Genomic DNA, 17,895 nt, shown 5'->3' with positions numbered 1-17,895 from the left:
CATGGACTGGGAGCCATCTGCTTACTTCTCAGGTTTCCTCTTGCTATCACCAAATGTACTGGTGAAGAAGTCCATGCCCTCTAGCGTACCTTTGCTGATAAGACATCAACTGTTTGCCCCCATCCGACCCTGCTGCTGACCTCCCCTAGCTTCTTCTTCTGGGGTGGGGGCACCTGGCAGCAGCAGAACCCCTGCAGATGCCTGGCCCAGCCTGAATGGGAGCTGGCTAGACACCCGCCCACACCAGAGTTGGCACCAACTCTCACCTTTCTGCCAAGCTGGAAGGGCACGACCGGGTCGTCCTCGGCATGCAGGATGAGCAGGGAGCAGGAGATGTGCTTCACACTGTGGGGGAAGATGGAACTGAACCAAGGCCCCAGGGAGAGGGCGGGGGTCCCTGGGCCTACCCAGGTTTCGTGGGGCTTCACCATGGTGCTCAACAGATAGAACTTGACTGGCTTTTCACTAGAGAACTAGTGTTTACACCATCATCTATTCAGTCAAGTCTAGAGATCGATCCATTCATCTTATCCAATCCCTGTGTATTTTCTAGAAATTGGAAATTATTATTTTTGCCACTAGACCTATTCTTTAAAAGTTAAAAAATGATATTTATATTTGGCCCATGGAGGTGGGCCAAGAAACCTATAGCAAATGATGGTCACTAGAAATGTGTTGGTAAAAAAGCCTATAGGCTCTAACCTGTCTTTATTGAAAATGACATTTAAGGTCACCCGGAAGGTTTACAAATAAATTAACATTTTCAAGAGGTTCAGATGATCCAAACCCTCTAGCAAACCACAGAGGGGCTGTGGGCATAGACAGGTCCTGGCCACCCCTCACTGAGCAAGCCTGGCACCGGGCAGGACCTGGGCCAGAAGGCTTGTCACCCCACCGATGCCCAGCCCATCCGGTGATCTGGGCTTCTGCTTGCAGTACACATACATGCACACTTTCTCTGCATTCTGCTTCCAGGGAGGAGCATCTCTGCTGCAAGGGTCACACTTTGATGGTGACACTGCCCATCTTTTCAGGACTTCCATTCTAAGGGGTATGTCCTAAACCTGACCCACTCTAGAAAAGGCCTGGTTCACATGCTGTCACCATGCACCCAAGTGGGGGCTTATGATTTCCTGCGGGTGAAATACTGCCAGCCCCTCAATGGTCAGCCCGGAGCATGGCCAAGGCACCTTCGGGGGACCCAACGCTCACTGTGGTGCTTGTTGTTGGAATCCACTTTTTTCAGATCATTCTTGAAGTTCCAAAACAATATTTATAAACAACCAAGTTTTTTGCTTATTTCTGTTCAAATTTTAGTTTGCTCTATTTTCAGAAACAAAACAAAAAATTAAGAGGAAAAATATCCCATTTTTTCACATTTATTCCTGAGTGTAGATTTTTAAATGTTAACCTGATATTTATTTTTTTAAGATTTATTTATTTTAGACAGATCAAGTGAGTGAGGTGGGAAGGGGCACAGGGAGAGAATCTTCAAGCAGACTCCTTATGGAGCCCAACATGGGACTTGATCCCACGGCCCTGAGAAGAAACCAAGAGTTGGCTGCTCAACTGACTGAGCCACCCAGGAGCCCCAGTAGAAATATATATATTTTTTAAGATTTTATTTATTTGTCAGAGAGAAAGCCAGAGCACAAGCAAGGGGAGCAGTAGGCAGAGAGAGAAGCAGACTCCCCACTGAGCAGGGAACCCAATGAAGGGCTCGATTCTGGGATCCTGAGATCACAGCTTGAGCTGAAGGCAGACGCTTAACCAACTGAATCACCCAGGCGTCCCTAGAAATATTTTTAATAGTGAACTCTGTAACGTTTTTCTACAACCAAACAGAAATCAAACGGCCGAGGCAGTGTCATTTTTTGAGTAACAGCTCCCCTTATTAGAATCTGTCGGGAATTCTTTTTTTTTTTTTTTTTTTAAAGATTATTTATTTATTTGACAGAGAGAGATCACAAGTAGGCAGAGAAGCAGGCAGAGAGAGGAGGAAGCAGGCTCCCCGCTGAGCAGAGAGCCCGATGTGGGACTCGATCCCAGGACCCTGAGATCATGACCCGAGCCGAAGGCAGCAGCTTGACCCACTGAGCCACCCAGGTGCCCCTCTGTCGGGAATTCTGATTCTGATTTCAACTAAAAAATAAAACAAACACAGGGACACGTTGTCTTCCTGTTGCTTTAATGCCATCATGGCCTTTTCAAATCCCTTTTCTCTCGGTTGTAGCTCCCAGCCTGACTTGCCCTTTACAAAGGTCTGATGGTTGGGGAAGAACCCCAGTATACAGAATTCCACCCTGTTTGGTTAAGGTGACTAGTCCTGGGGGTTCTCAATGATTTTTTTTAAGTTGGAAAATGAGATATTGTACCATAGTACTCACTTTTCATCATTTGCAAATTTAATTCCACTGCTTGTAATGGGGTCGAGGAAGAACCAGTCAAACCCAGGGAAGTATCGGTATATCTGAAGGCGACACAGAAACAACATGCAGAAACATCAGTTAAAACAGCCACAGCAAAGGCCGAGGTCAAGGATTTAGACAGAGTGTGCTCAGTGCCCAAGGGTCTCCTGTGCTTCCAAATGGACTGACCTGAGGCCCCACCAGAGCTGTGCTGGGGTGCCCCACTGCCCAGACTACAGACTCTGTGCTTAAGAGGCTCCCAAACTGGCCACGCATAGCTGCCCACAAAATGGGCTCCCACACCTCAGAGCAGCAGCTGGGCAGGACCGGCTCCAACAGATATGAGGGCCTCCACCCATGGGAAAACAGGGGTCCATGTGACTTGGGGGTAAAGCAACACCAAAGAAGTAAGATTATAGAGGACTCCTTCGGTCTGCAACAGAGCACCGTGAGGTCAGGTAGGGGGCTGACACAGCCCCCCTGAACCCACAGGACAGAAAAGGACACACAGGGGCCCCCTCTGGACTAGGCTTATAAAAAGAGGGTCCAAGGCCTCAATCCTGGCAGGTAAGAAGGGCCTGAGTCACCCTGGGATCCCCACTAGGGTTCCCCCAGGTTGTCACCTGGAGACACGACTGGGAGAGCCTTACTGTTGAGCACCGTCTATGCAGACAGGGAGCAGGGGCACCTACCAGCTCCACGTTCGCGGAAGCAGCCAGGAGAGCAGCCACAGGCCTGGGCTGAGCCCTGCAGGGCAACGATGCCAGCTAGGCAAACCATGCCTCAGAAGCATGGCCTCCCGGGGATCCTACTATCCTTGGACAACCCAGCTGTGACCCCGTCCTTCTGCCTACTACAGAGTTATAAAATTCCCCAGCAGCGCCCTGCACTAAACAAGGATTAATTTTTATTTTATACTTATTCTCTTAAGACTTACCTTGATAGTAATTATTTTAATAATAACAATAAGGCAACTTTTAATAAGATCTGTACTTGCCACTGAGAAGGGATGGCTCTTAGCTTCTTCACGTATATTAGTGAATGGAGATTCCAATATAAGGGCATCTGGAGGTGTCTCTAGAAAATAAAACAAACAGGGGGCTGCGAGGTGGGCAAGAATCCCTCATGGATGTCCCAGGAGAGGCTGGTCCCCCAGACTGGAGAGTGGACCCCAGGCACCCCCCACCACCGGCCCTGCCCCCCCTTAACAGGCACTCCTGCATGGATGGGGCACAAGAAGTACCCACACAGGGGCCTCTCAGGTGGCTGTCATTTGCTCCCCAGCACCACATTTACTGAAGCTGTGTCTTGGGAGCCCAGTCCTGATAAGGCTCCGCTAGCTGCTCAAAAATCCATGGGGAATGCAGGCTGGGGTCAGCTGAGGGTTTACCCAGACCGCGGCACCTCTGTGTCTAGGGCTCTGAGATGACACCAGGCACTGTCGCTGTGCTGTCATACATCAGCATCCCTCCCAAGAACCCACAGCAGAGCATGGGGCACAGCGAGTGTGCACAAACACGCTGCTCACCCCGCCTGAGCCCAGAGACCAGGAGGAGACCCTGCCCAGCCCACCAAGACTCCCACTGCCACACAGGCCCCTACCTCGCTCACAGAGGCGCCGCACCAGATTTGTCGCCACTCTGAGAAAGAAGGAAAAACAGTTCAGATGAATGACGATGGAAGTTGTTTGAGATGAGACTGTTCTAGTCTTGTAAGTGAACCAGAGGAACTGTGGGATCTGTGAAGCGACTGGTGGAGTTTGGGGCTGGGGGAGGGTATGGACAAAGATGCCCAGGACCATGCTGCCCCTGCCATGGGCCACCCCTTCTGACGAGGATGGCAATGACAGCCCCCAGATCTCTTGCCATCCCAGGGCCACACTGGGCGGGTCCCATGCAGACAGCCACAGCAGGATGGCCTGCTCCCTGCTCGGCCCCAGCTCCTCTCTGCAGGCACTTCCCAGCCCGCAGGTCCACCCCAACTGCAGCAGGGTGTCCAAGGTGAGCATCAGGGGGAGGAAGGGGCCACGGCCACTGCACCCAAAGGAAAAGCTGCTGGAAAAGGGATGGTTGCTGAAGGCCTCATGACTCCGGGCACTGACAGCAATGCCCCTTTTAGAAACATTGTTGACCTTCCATCAGCAGCAGCGATTCAGGCAGCCCCAGATGGAGTATTAAACTGTTTCCCCCATCCTGGCAGATGTAGGAAGGGAACCACCCACTGCTGCCTCCCCTATGGTCTCTGGTAAGCCAAGTACAGGCCAAGCGGTCATGCTGTTTACAAATGTCCCTGGTTTGCAAGTGATCAAAGCCCCAGCCCTCAGGTTGCCAGCCAGCACCCACACTCCAGAGCCAGTTGATGCTAACCCAAGTGCCCTGTCTGGTCTGCTGTGCAGACACCTCCCTGAGGAACACCCTGGGACTGAGGCAAGTGTGCCCACCCTCCCTGCAGAGGTTAAATGGCCACCCCACAGCTGCCTGTGTGTATCTCAAGTCCCTTTTTGGGTTGAGGAGTAGCTCAAACTCTTCATGGTGTCTTGTGGCACTTCTTCCCCATCCCCATCACGGGCATGAGGGACAAGGGTTGTTGGGACTCATGGTGTCACGGGATCCAGACGCCATCAGGGCAGTCTTGGAGAGACCTGGTGAAACGTTGCCCCATGAAGACCTGCTCCCCCATGACTCCACCAGGCTGTGAACTCACCCAGTGCCTAGAGAATGACCCCAAATATACACAGGGTTGTCTCCACTTCTTGCTTTGATCCAGTCAAAAACATGGAGTGCATCGTATGTCATGCCTCGCTCCGATGGCGTTCCTACCGAGTCACCCCAACCTGGCAGGGGGAGAAGTGGGAAGAGGAGGAAGTCAAATCCCAGCCCCTGGAACCGCTTGAGGGGTGGACTCATACCCTTCTTTCTCAACAGGCAGCCTAGGACTGGCTGGGGCAACAGAAGTCTCTGCCACCATCATTCACAGACCCACATGAAGGGTGTGTGGACAAGCCGGATTCTACTTCTCCGGCTTCCTTGGCCAGCTACAACCCCTGAGCCCAAACAGCCATCCACACACCCTTATCTAAGCCTCAAGGAACAACTGTGCAGACAGGGCCGTCAGACGCACAGACTCCTGCGGGCAGATGGGGCAGCAAGCTCCCCAACCCTTAGGGCTTGCTGGTAGCTGGCCCAAGGTGATAGGCCAGTGAGACCTCGGCCTGCCCAGAGCCCCGGCAGGAAAGGAGCGTCCCCAGGGGGATCCTGAGCCCAGTCTGGCTTCCATGGCCAGCTGTAGCCCAGCTAAAGACAGATGTGGGTAGTCAGGCTGGGGTGGGGGCAGGATTCCAGGTTCAAGGCAACTCTGACCCAGAAAGAAAAGGGGCTCTCAGAATAGCAGAGGAAAGCTAATCATCTCTGTCCCCAGACCCCATTTTCCCCCAGGACCCTCCCCCCAGGATCTTGTAAAGGGCAAATGCCACTGTCATTTCTAGCAACTCAGCAGTGAGTCACCATCAAATGATCTGAAAGCACCACGAGGCTCAGAAAGAGCCTGCTCTGCTGCCTAAGCAAAACCGACAACTAGTGGGCACAATAAGGCACCTCCCCTGGGCATCCCAGATGCTTAAGGGGGCATGTGAGAGACAAGGCCACCCTGAGAGCTTCAAGGTGTGGACAGAAGGAAGGAATACCGAGAGACAGAGACTGGCAGATGTGGAGCTTAGAAATGCAGAGACTTGATGAGAACTGGAAAGACAAGTGCTGTGAGGGCTTTCACTTCCTGGTAGAAGCACAAGGAGGTGAACAAGGAAGGAGGCTGCTCTATCACCCTGAAGTCTCTAGCACTCTGTAGGAACACAAAACCCTTTTTAGCACAGAGAAAAGGATAAGTGGGTGAACTACTTTCCAGATCCTTATCTGTAGTTTTTCCCAACCCAGAACTTGTGAACACTCTTCTGGGAAAGAACCATCCCTGCAGCAGGCAGGCCACTGCCACCCCAAAGGCCTGTGTGTTCATCCCCGGGGCCTGTGAGGACATTTGATTCTGTGGCCAGCAAGGGGCGGGAGTGAAGCAGCAGGAGGAAATGAGGCCACTGATCAGCAGACTATGACACGGGCGATTATGGGCTTATCAGCATGGGTGCAAAGTCACCACAATGGTCTGCTGGACAAGTGAGAGGGAAAGGCAAGGGTCAGAGATCAGACTCAAGAGGCCATGCACTGAGGCACAAGGACAGCTTCAAGCAGCTGGAAGGGGAAGGAACTAGATTCTCCCACAGAAGCTCCTGAAGGGCTGGCCCCGCCAACACCTGTATTTTTATTTAACCCAGTGGCAAAGGTTTTGGACTTTCGACCTCCAGAACTGCAAAGTAAGTCTGTGCTCTTTGAAGACATCAGGTGTGTGGCAATTTGTTACGACACCATATCCTCGGTCTGAGGGTATTGACACCATTACCCTCCCCGTAGGTCAAGCTAAGCAGGCTAAGTAAGCCAAGCAGCCCTCTGACCTCTGACCTCTGCTGCTGAGACTACAGGAGGCCCATGCTTCTCACAGGGCAGCTCTTGATCAATACGAAGTATTTTCCTGGCTCGTTAAGGTGCACCATTCTTAGCCTACAGTGACTGTGGGTTCTCCATCTCTTCGGCAGCAAAGCCTTCTGACTCACTCAAGAAAGAAAAAATGCTGAGGGGCAAGAAGAATCTTTCTTCTCTCTTAACAGTTCTTTCTCCTGTTTTCAGAACTTTAACAAGAGGGGTGCCTGGGTGGCTCAGTGGGTTAAAGCCTCTGCCTTTGGCTCAGGTCATGGTCCCAGAGTCCTGGGATCAAGCCCTACATTGGGCTCTCTGCTCCACAGGGAGCCTGCTTCCTCCCTTCTCTCTCTGCCTACCTCTCTGCCGACTTGTGATCTCTGTCAAATAAATAAATAAAATCTTAAAAAAAAAAAAAAAGAAGAAGAAGAACTTTAACAAGACAAGCTCTTCTGCCCACAAAATGTGTCCGAAGACCAGCTCTGGGGAGTCGGAATCCAGTAAAGAAATGACAGTATCTTCTACATTTAAAATGTTGCTGAGGGATGCCCCTCATCAGCATGCAGGACACACATGGGAAGATGATGTGCCCTCACACCGACCACCACACTCACCATCACTGCACATCAGGGCACCATGAGCTACAAACGCTGCCTCGGCTCCCAAGGTGACTGACGCCTGCACAGCAGACCCAGATGGGAGCAGTGTGAGGGCCCAGACTTGCACTTGCAAAAGAACTCACCTCTGTAGTCAAAGGTGACCACGTGATAACCAAGGGAACTCAGCACCTGGAACATAAAAAATAAATATCTGGGCACAAATCCACACATCTTGAATTGAGGGCAGCTTGCCTCTTACCAAAGCCAGCCCAATGTCAGTCTTTGGGCCCCGCACACAGTGGGAGCTTCATAAACACTGTGACCATGATGCCCATTCCCCATTATAAAACCCACACATCTGCTGCTGCTACAGGACATGCAGATGCCGCCGCCTTGGGAATATGATGGAAAGAAGGGCTCTCCCACAGCTCAGACCCCCAGGGCACAGGTAGCCCCCCAGCCAGGGCAGACACCCTGAGACCAGAGACTCAGAAGGAGGGGCTCTATGGTCAGAGACTGCATCTGGGATCCTTACTGCAACCTAGCATTTCTTAGACTTGAAGATTTTGTTGGATTTTTCTATTATTGAAAACAAAATCCCTCTAAATGACGTGATCTTCTGGACTAGATAATTTCTCACAGCCCACACCTGAGCTTTCCCCTGTAGTGTGCCTGGAGACATGTGGAAGTGGCCAGCCACCAACATGCTCCAAAATCCCCAGAGGGAGGTGTGCTCCTTTCTCCTTTGCCTGCCCCAGGGCAGCATCTGCCCCTACAGCATCTGCTCCCACCAGGGCCATACTTGCTCTAGGTGCAAACCCTTACTAAGAACAGAAACCTCAAGAAGGGGCCACAGCTCTGCAGAAGCACCCCCTCCCCAACTTGATCCAATTCAGCCAAGGAACAAACCCTCCCATGGCCCACAGCAGTGCGTGGCCTTGGTGTGTGAGGGACAGAGTGGTGCCCACAAGATGCAGATGTTCCCTCGCATTTGCTCTCTGCCAGGTTAACCAATGCAGGTGTCGGTCCCTGTGAGGGGTAGATGAGGGAGAGGACCCTGAAGGCAACTGCACATTTCCAGCTCTGAGACTCAAGCTTTCCAAGAAGACAACCAGGCAGAAGTGAGGGTCTGAGTGCCTGGCTGGCAGACCCACCAGCCCCTCCACCAGATCAGCCTGGAATCTGGTGATGGGTGAGACTTCAGTGTGGCAGAGTTCCCGACCCTGCAACTTGGCCAGAGTGTGACTTCCTGGCCCTGGGTGCTCTCCATTCGTTTTAGAGGAGAAATGCAGCATTTAATGACAATTTCAAATGCCTTTAATATAACTGCCAATATCTGGCAGATGATGACTGAAGTCCACTCATTCTGCTTTTGGAAGCTCTCCCTAGAGGCAGCATCAGAGGGAAGCATTCCACGGTAGAGGCTTCCAATGGAGGCAGCATTGGAAAGGCCAATGTTGATCATCTCTCTCACAAGTACTGGAGGGACTCCCTTGTGTACATTCCTACTGGAAAGAACAGGTGGGAGACACCCCTGGGTGATGCACTTTCCTTCGTATACTGTGTGGATGCCACTCTCCCTTCATACACACTACATATGTGGCTCTGCCCTTCATATGCCCCGTGTACACAAATCTCCCCACCCGTACACCCTGTGAATACCACTCTGTGTGTCCTACACTGTGTGTACACTGCTCTGCCTGTCATCACACCATGTATGGCACTCTCCCTGTCACACACACCATGTACATGATGCTCCCTGTCATATACACCGTGTACATCATTCTCCCAATATACACTACTCTCCTGTCATCACACCAAAGTACACCACGCTCCCAATCATACACACCGTGTACACCGCTCTCCCGAAATCACACCATATACACCGCTCTCCTGTCATCACACCATGTACACTGCTGTCCTGTCATCACACCATGTTAGTGCCTTTCCTGTCATCACTGTGCACACTGCTCTCCTGACATCACACTGTGTACCCTCCTCTCCTCTCTTCACACCATGTATGCCGCTCTCCTGTCATCACTGTGTACACTGCTCTCCCAACATCACACCATGTATGCAGCTCTCCCGAAATCACACTGTGTACACCACTCTCCCATCATCACTATATACACCACTCTGCCCATCATGCAGCCTATGGACACCACTCTGTCCATCATACATTGTGTGCCATCTTCACCTACCTTGTAAAGTTCCACCCGGTGGTCGCCTCCTCTAGAGAGTCAGGGAAAAAGAAACAAGAATGGGTGTTAGCACATCTTCTCAAAAAGGTATGCCCCCAGGGTCAGTACTGGAGTGTCTGGGTCCTTAGTGGCTTGGTCCCCAAATTCATACAGAGAGGGTCATTGGGGGACAGATGACCTCTTCTACAGGGCATCAGAGCAGCTCCATGCTTGTTTCTGGCAATACCGTGACAAGCAAGGGATAGTCTTAGCACTTTGGGGATATTTCTTAATTATCATATTACTTCTATTTTTGACTAACACATAGAAACAACACAAACTTCAGAAGATACAGAAGACAGACAGCAAGCCCCCTACTCCTGCCCAGCATCTAGCCCTTCCCTCAGCATCCTGGTGACCAGCATGTGGCAGAAGTGAAGGCACTTCTTTCCTCGACATGCACACTCTACTGCCTCTCACTTTTCACTCAGTAATGCACAACCAACTTTCAGGACTCTTTTAAGTAGTGGTTCACCTTCCTTATCTTGCAGTCATTGTGACCCTCTCCTACCTGTTGTGAATATAAGTTTTGCTGCCATGGCCAGCCCATGCTGATGTCCTCCTGCACACATGTGCTCCATATGTTCCTACACATGGAACTGCTGGATGGAAGGTGTTTGTGATCATAATCTTGACAATTACTGCTCAGCCATCTTCAGAGAGGCCCTGACCATCTCCCAGCCCCACACCCACAGATTAGTGTGTTGGGGTCACTTCCTATTATAGATGCTAAACAGGCTTTTGTGCATCCAAAGTGTTTTGTGTGTTTATACTTCTTTGTCCGAGTACTATCTATCCCTCCTCACATTTTGTCCAGCTACTGGTCGGCTACTACTGTGGATAGACACCAAAGTGGGAAAGGGGTGACCTCAGGAAGGAAAGCACGTTAGCAAGTGAGCCACCCTCTCCAGACTTCTCAGCAGTTTTCTTTTTTTATACTGAGCACCCTGGCCACTTTGCTGTGTGGTGCTTGTGGGTGGGGAGGGCAGGGAGTGTCCCTGAGAGAGACAGGGATGAGACAAAGAAAGAAAACCAATGCAATGTGGCCACAGAAATACAAGGGAATGAGTTTCAGGACCAGAAAGAAATGTTTTCAGTTATCTTTGGAGATAACTGTCTTGATGTCTTGTCTAGATTATTCAAATTCCCCACTTTGAGCAAAAAGAAGAGGGGTAAATTAAAAAAAAGAAAAAGAAGAAGAAGAAGAAGAAGAAGAAGACGACGACGAAGAGGAGGAGGAAGAAGAAGAGGAAGAGTGCACAACAGTAGCCAGAGACTGGCTCTTGGGGAGACAGAGCTGCTGTAATTCTGCCAGGCCAAGGGGGGTCTCGCTGGGGATGGGGGAGAGGACAGCAAGACTTTCCAAGTCACAGGGCTCCTTCAAACCTGAAGTTTAGGCAGACTTTGTCTTTTTTACCATGTGACTGGCATTGCTTAACTGAACCTTATTCCCAGTAAACTACAAAATTTTCTCATTTATAGGAAGATGCTAGCAGAGTAGTTATAACCACTTGCCCTTTGAAAAGCAGAAGAGAAACCCACTGTAGCTTGTCCCAGGCAAAGAAGAAAGCAAACTGCCAAGTGCACACGATTCAGCAGCTGAGCACTCTGCAGTCTCACAAAGCATCCTCGCAGCCCACACTTCCTGGACTTCCTGTGGTGTCCACTATGCAGCCCCGGCGCCCCAACATCGCTGAGAGACACTGTTGGCTTGCCCCCACCCCCAAAACCCACAAGGCCTAAGAATTCACCTCCTTGTTGGTTCTGCTTACAAAATAACAAGCCCCCAGCCTGCCACTGCAGCTAGGCACCAGGCTGACCTTCACCCAGAGCCTGGAGCAGCCCTGCCTCCTGCCAGCTCCTGCTGGCTCCCTCACATGCCCTAGTGAAGCTGCAACAACAGCGGCCTTCCTGGGGGTTTTCAGACAAGGTTCTGTTCAGAAAATGTACAGGCATGAGAGAGAGAGAGACTGAGCACGAGTGCATGAGCAGGGCGAGGAGCAGAAGAAAAGGGAGGAGCAGACTACACGCTGAGCAGGGAGTCTGACATAGGGCTCAAGCCCAAGACCCTGAGATCATGACCTGAACTGAAGGCCGCTGCTTAACCGACTTAGCCACCCAGGCACCCCTAAAGACACTCTTTTTTTTTTTTTTTTTAAATAAACATATAATGTGTTATTAGACTCAGAGGTACAGGTCTGTAAATTGACAGGGTTACACACTTCACAGTACTCACCATAGCACATACCCTCCCCAAGGTCCATAACCCAACCACCTTCTCCCATCCCCACTCCCCTCAGCAACCCTCAGTTTGCTTTCTGAAATTAAGAGTCTCTTATGCTTTGTCTCCCTCCCGATCCCATCTTGTTTCACTTATTCTTTTCCTACTCCCCAAGCCCCCCACATTGCATCTCCACTTCTTTGTATCAGGGAGATCATACGATAGTTGTCTTTCTCTGTTTGACTTATTTCACTAAGCATAATACCCTCTAGTTCCATTCACGTTGTTGCAAGTGGCAGAATTTCATTTCTTTTGATGGCTGCATAGTATTCCATTGTGTATATATACCACATCTTCTTGATCCATTCATCTGTTGATGGACATCTAGGTTCTTTCCACAGTTTGGTTATTGTGGACATTGCTACTATAAACATACAGGTGCACGTGCCCCTTCGGATCACTGTGTTTGTACCTTTAGGGTAAATACCCAGTAGTGCAATTGCTGGGTCATACGGTAGCTCTATTTTCAACTTTTTGAGAAACCTCCACGCTGTTTTCCAGAGTGGTTGCACCAGCTTGCATTCCCACCAACAGTGTAGGCAGGGTTCCCTAAAGACACTCTTGGAAATGATCTGGGATAAACTTGAGCAACGGCTTGCCACAGACAGGGCCTCAGCCATACCCAGGAGGATATATTGGCATTTGCTGTTGTAAGAGTGGTAACGCTGAGAGACAGAACTCACACTCATCACCCAACCCAACAGCATGGTGGGCAGCCTGCACGGATGAGTTTATCTGTATGCATTCCCCTGGGGTCCCTCTGGCCTCCTTGTGCTTTCAGCCATCCTTCCTTTGATGTCACCCCAACTCCTCCTCAGCACTCACTGCCCCTTGCCAGGAAGTGTGCTTCCCCCCACCCCCAGAAGGGCATGCCTGCCAGCGAGAAAGGGCCAGCCTCCCTGCGACCCTCATCCTGAGCTGACACACAAGGCTGGTGAACAGGAGACAGCATTCCCCAGGGGCACTGCCGCCCTGAAGTGTCAAGACGACCCCTCTGAGGAACAACTGCTGCTTACTCAAGGAGAAACTGGATTCCCTAAATCACTGGCCCTCACTTTGCCCTTCAGATTACTTCAGGAAGAAGGAAACACCACAATCTGGCCAAGGATCTAGGTGATGTGACGCAGGCTCCTCCATCCCACCCAGGTGGGAGCCCCAGATAAGGGGTATCTGGACACAGACTCCCACATCTGTTTAACATGGGGAGTGGGGGTGGTTTCCCAAGGAACCTACACCTGGGCCCACCTTCCATACAGCTCTGCTCTGCTCTGAGCTTGTGGGAACACTGCTTCATGGGAGTTTCACCCTGACGCCTTTCCCCCCAATCCCATAAACTCTGCCATTTCCTGTGTTCTCAGGATGCCCCACGGCCCCACTGCCTGTACACTCCCTCTCTGTAGTGGGTCAGCAGACCAGACTGGGCCAGCATTGAGGGGAGGACATGCTACACAGGCTATTGTTCCTCACCTTGTGCCTGCATTCCCATGCAGGTACAGGATGATAGGGTGACTGGAAGCCAAGGCATCCTCGTACCACATCTGGTCCTTTCCCTGGGCATCCTTCCACCAGACAGCAGGGACAGTGTGCCTGGAAGCAGAAGCAGAGTGGAGTAGAATGATCAGATAAGGATGATTATTGACAGAATGACACAGGATCAGAGTCACAACTGAGCGCAGAGCAGGCCAGGTGGTGGCAGGGGTGGGGGGGGGGGTGGCAGGCAGAAGAAATAACTACAGAACTCCAAGCTACAGTGATGGCTTCTGACAGCCTTGGTAGGAGATTTCCTCACCCACACCTGGGCCCCTCTGGGCCACAGAAGGGGTAGCTGTGGTAGCATGTAGACAGGGGCTGGGGGTGGAGTTTCTCCCATGTGAACTGGACATTCTGTAAGATCTAGTTTGGCTCATTCACCAGGACCTCATCTGGGCCTCACACAGAATGACTGCTTAATAAATACTGGCTAGGTAAGATCATTTCCCCTCATACATACCCGTATTATTAAGCTGTACACTATTTTTTATTTTTATCTAAATTCAATTAACATATAATATATTATTAATTTCAGAGGTAGAGGTCAGTGATTGATCAATCTTATATAACACATGATGCTCATTACATCACGTGCCCTCCTTAATGTCTATCATCCAGTTACCCCCATAGCCCCACCTACCTGCCCTCCAGCAACCCTCAGTTTGTTGAGTCTCTTATGATTTGTCTCCCTCTCTGATTTTGTCTTTATTTTTTCCTCTCTTCCCTTAGGATCCTCTGTTTTGCTTCTTAAATTCCACATATGAGTGAAATCATAGGATAACTGTCTTTCTCTTATTGACTTATTCTGCTTAGCATTAATACCCTCCAGTTACATCTATGTCCATGTAAATAGTGAGTATTCATACTTTCTGATGGATGAGTAGTATTCCATTTTATATACCACATCTTTATCCATTGATCTGTGACTGGACATCTGGGCTCTTCTCATAGTTTGTTTATTGTGGACATTGCTGCTACGAACATGGGGGTGCTGATGCCCCTGCAAATGACCATTTGTATCCTTTGGATAAATACCTAGTAGTACAATTACTGGGTCATAGGGTACCTCTTCTTTCAACTTTTTGAGGAACCTCTATACTGTTTTCCAGAGTGGCTGCACCAGCTTGCATTCCCACCAACAGTGTTAAGAGCATTTCCCTTTTTCCACATCCTCATCAACATTTGTTGTTTCCAGTCTGGTTAATTTTAGCTATTCTGACTGGTATAAGGTGGTATCTCACTGTGGTTTTGAAGTGTATTTCCATGATGCCAAGTGATATGGAGCATTTCTTCATGTGTCTGTTGACCATTTGTATGTCTTCTTTGAAGAATGTCTGTTCATGTCTTCTGTCCATTTTTGACTGGATTATTTGTTTTTTGGGTGATGAGTTTGATAAGTTCTTTATATATCTTGGATACAGGCCCTTTATCTGATATGTCATTTGCAAAATCTTTTCCCATAATGTAGGTTGCCTTTTAGTTTTGTTCACTGTTTCCTTTGCTGTGCAGAACTTTTTATCTTGATGAAGTCCCAATAGTTCATTTTTGCTTTTGTTTCCTTATCAGAGACATGTCTAGCAAGAAGCTGCTGCAGCTGAGGTCGAAGAGGTTGCTGGCTGCGTTCTCCTCCATGATTTTGATGGATTCCTGTCTCACACTGAGTTCTTTCAACCATTTTGTGCTTATTGTTTTTACGGTATAAGAGAATGGTTCAGTTTCATTCTTCTGCATGTGGCTTTCTAATTTTCCCAGCACCACTTATTGAAGAGACTTCCTTTTTTCCATTGGATATTCTTTCCTGCTTTGTCGGAGATTACTTGACCATAGAATCAAGGGTCCATTTCTGGGGTCTCTATTCTATCCCATTGATCTATGTGTCTGTTTCTGTGTCAGTACCATACTGTCTTGATGATCACAGCTTTGTAATATAGCTTGAAATCAGGCACTGTGATGTCCCAGCTTTGGTTTTCTTTTTCAATAGTCCTCTAGTCATTCAGGGTCTTTTCTGGTTCTATATAAATTTAAGGATTATTTGTTCCAGCTCTGTGAAAATGTCAAAGGTATTTTTATAGGGATTGCACTGAATGTGTAGATTGCTCTGGGTAGCATAGACATTTCAACAATGTTTATTCTTCCAATCCATAAGCACATAACGTTTTTCCACCTCTTTGTGTCTTCCTCAATTTCTTTCGTAAGTGTTCTATAGTTTCTAGAGTATACATTATTGACCTCTTTGGTTAAGTTTATTCCAAGTGTCTATGGTTTTTGGTGCTATTGCAAACAAGAATTGATTCCTTAACTTCTCTTTCTCTGTTTCATCATTAGTGTGTACAAATGCACCTGATTTCAGTGCACTGATTTTATATCCTGCCACTTTGCTGAATTGCTGTATAAGTTCTAGTAATTTTGGGGTGGAGTCTTTTGGATTACCCACATGAAGTATCATGTCATCTATGAAGAGAGAGAGTGTGACTTCCTCTTTGCCAGTCTGAATGCCTTTTATTTCTTTTCATTCTCTGACTGCCTAGGACTTCTAGTACTATGTTGAATAATAGTGGTGAGAGTGGGCGTCTCTGTCATGTTCCTGACCTTAGGGGAAAAGCTCTCAGTTCTACTCCATTGATAATGATATTCACTGTGGGCTTTTAATAGATGGCTTTTATGATATTGAAGTATGTTCCCACTATCTCTACACTATGGAAAGCTTTAATCAAGAAAGGAGGCTGTACTTTGTCAAATGCTTTTTCTGGATCAATTGACAGGATCAATAGTTCTTGCCTTTCTTATATTAACGTAGTCTGTCACACTGATTGATTTGGAGATGTTGAACCACCCTTGCAGTCTAGGAATAAATCCCACTTGGTCATGGTGAATAAAACTTTTAATGTACTGTTGGATCCTATTGGCTAGTATTTTGGTGAGAATTTTTGCATCCATGTGCATCAGGGACACTGATCTGTAATTCTCATTTTTGGTGGAGTATTTGCGCAGTTTTGTGATCAGGGTAATGCTGGCCTCATAGGATGAGTTTGGAAGTTCTCCTTCCATTTGTATTTTTTGAAACAGCTTCAGAAGAATAGGTATTAATTCTTCTTTAAATGTTTGGTAGAATTCCCCTGGGAGGCCATCTGGCCTTGGAATCTAGTTTTTGGGAGATTTTTAATTACTGCTTCAATTTCCTTGCTGGTTATGGATCTGTTTGGTTTTTCTATTTCTTCCTGTTTCAGTTTTGGTAGTTTTTATGTCTCTGGGAATGTACATATTTCTTCCGGATTGTTTAATTTGCTGGCATATAGTTGTCTCATAATATGCTCTTATAATTGTGTGTATTTCTTCAGTGTTGGTTGTGATCTCTCCTCTTTCATTCATGATTTTATTAATTTGTGTGCTTTCTCTTTTCTTTTGGATAAGTCTGGCCACATGTTTATTGATCTTATTAATTCTTTCAAAAAACAAGCTCCCAGTCCTGTTGATCTGTTCTACTGTTCTTTTGGTTTCTATTTCATTGATTTCTGTTCTAATCTTTATCATTTCCCTTCTTCTTGATTTAGGCTTTATTTGCTGGATTCCCTCCCATCCCAGCTCCTCTAGGTGTACAGTTATGTTATATATTTGAGACCTTTCTTGTTTCTTGAGAAAGGTTTCTATGGCTATATACTTCCCTCTTAGGACCACCTTTGTCACATCCCAAAGGTTTGGAACAGTCGTGTTTTCATTTTCATTAGTTTCCACGAATTCTCAAATTCTTCTTTAATTTCCTGGATGACCCATTCGTTCTTTAGTAGGATGCTCTTTAGACTCCAGGTATTTGAGTTTTTTCCAAATTTCCTCTTGTGATTGAGTTCCAGGTTCAAAGCATTATGGTCCAAAGATATGCATAGAATAATCTCAATTTTCTCGTACTGGTTGAGACCTGATTTATGACCCAGTATATGACCTTTTGTGGAGAATGTTCCATGGGCACATGAGAAGAATGTGTATTCTTTTGCTTTAGGATGGAATGCTCTGAATATATCTGTGAAGTACAGTCCAGTGTGTCATTCAAATCCCTTGTTTCCTTGTTAATCTTCTGCTTAGATGATCTGTCTATTGCAGTGAGTGGGGTGTTAAAGTCCCCTACTATTAGAGCACCTGGGTGCTTCAGTCATTTAAGCATCTGCCTTGCGCGGCATGATCTCAGGGTCTGGGATTAAGCCCCACATCAGGCTCTTTGCTCAGTAGGGAGCCTGCTTCCCCTCCTTGTGTTCTCTCTCTGTTAAATAAATAAATTAATTCTCTTAAAAACTAATAAAGTCCTTTACTATTATTATATTATTA

The 17,895-nt window shown here is 48.1% G+C and overlaps 1 protein-coding gene across 1 annotated transcript in view; it reads right to left on the bottom strand.

Annotated features, from left to right (window-relative positions):
- Positions 1–17,895, bottom strand: part of ABHD12 (abhydrolase domain containing 12, lysophospholipase) — a 95,410-nt gene that overhangs the window by 4,570 nt on the left and 72,945 nt on the right. The window contains exons 4-11 of the mRNA XM_032351603.1: positions 13,516–13,635; positions 9,729–9,759; positions 7,671–7,716; positions 5,112–5,241; positions 4,011–4,048; positions 3,406–3,485; positions 2,388–2,470; positions 267–345 (exon numbers count right to left, since the gene is read on the bottom strand). Coding sequence (XP_032207494.1) covers positions 267–345; positions 2,388–2,470; positions 3,406–3,485; positions 4,011–4,048; positions 5,112–5,241; positions 7,671–7,716; positions 9,729–9,759; positions 13,516–13,635 — 607 coding nt within the window. The remainder of the gene's footprint in view (positions 1–266; positions 346–2,387; positions 2,471–3,405; positions 3,486–4,010; positions 4,049–5,111; positions 5,242–7,670; positions 7,717–9,728; positions 9,760–13,515; positions 13,636–17,895) is intronic.

The sequence above is a fragment of the Mustela erminea genome, chromosome 7 (assembly GCF_009829155.1).
Source record: "Mustela erminea isolate mMusErm1 chromosome 7, mMusErm1.Pri, whole genome shotgun sequence".
NCBI classification, from domain to species: Eukaryota; Metazoa; Chordata; class Mammalia; order Carnivora; family Mustelidae; genus Mustela; species Mustela erminea.
This window is presented reverse-complemented; position numbering and strand designations above follow the sequence as displayed.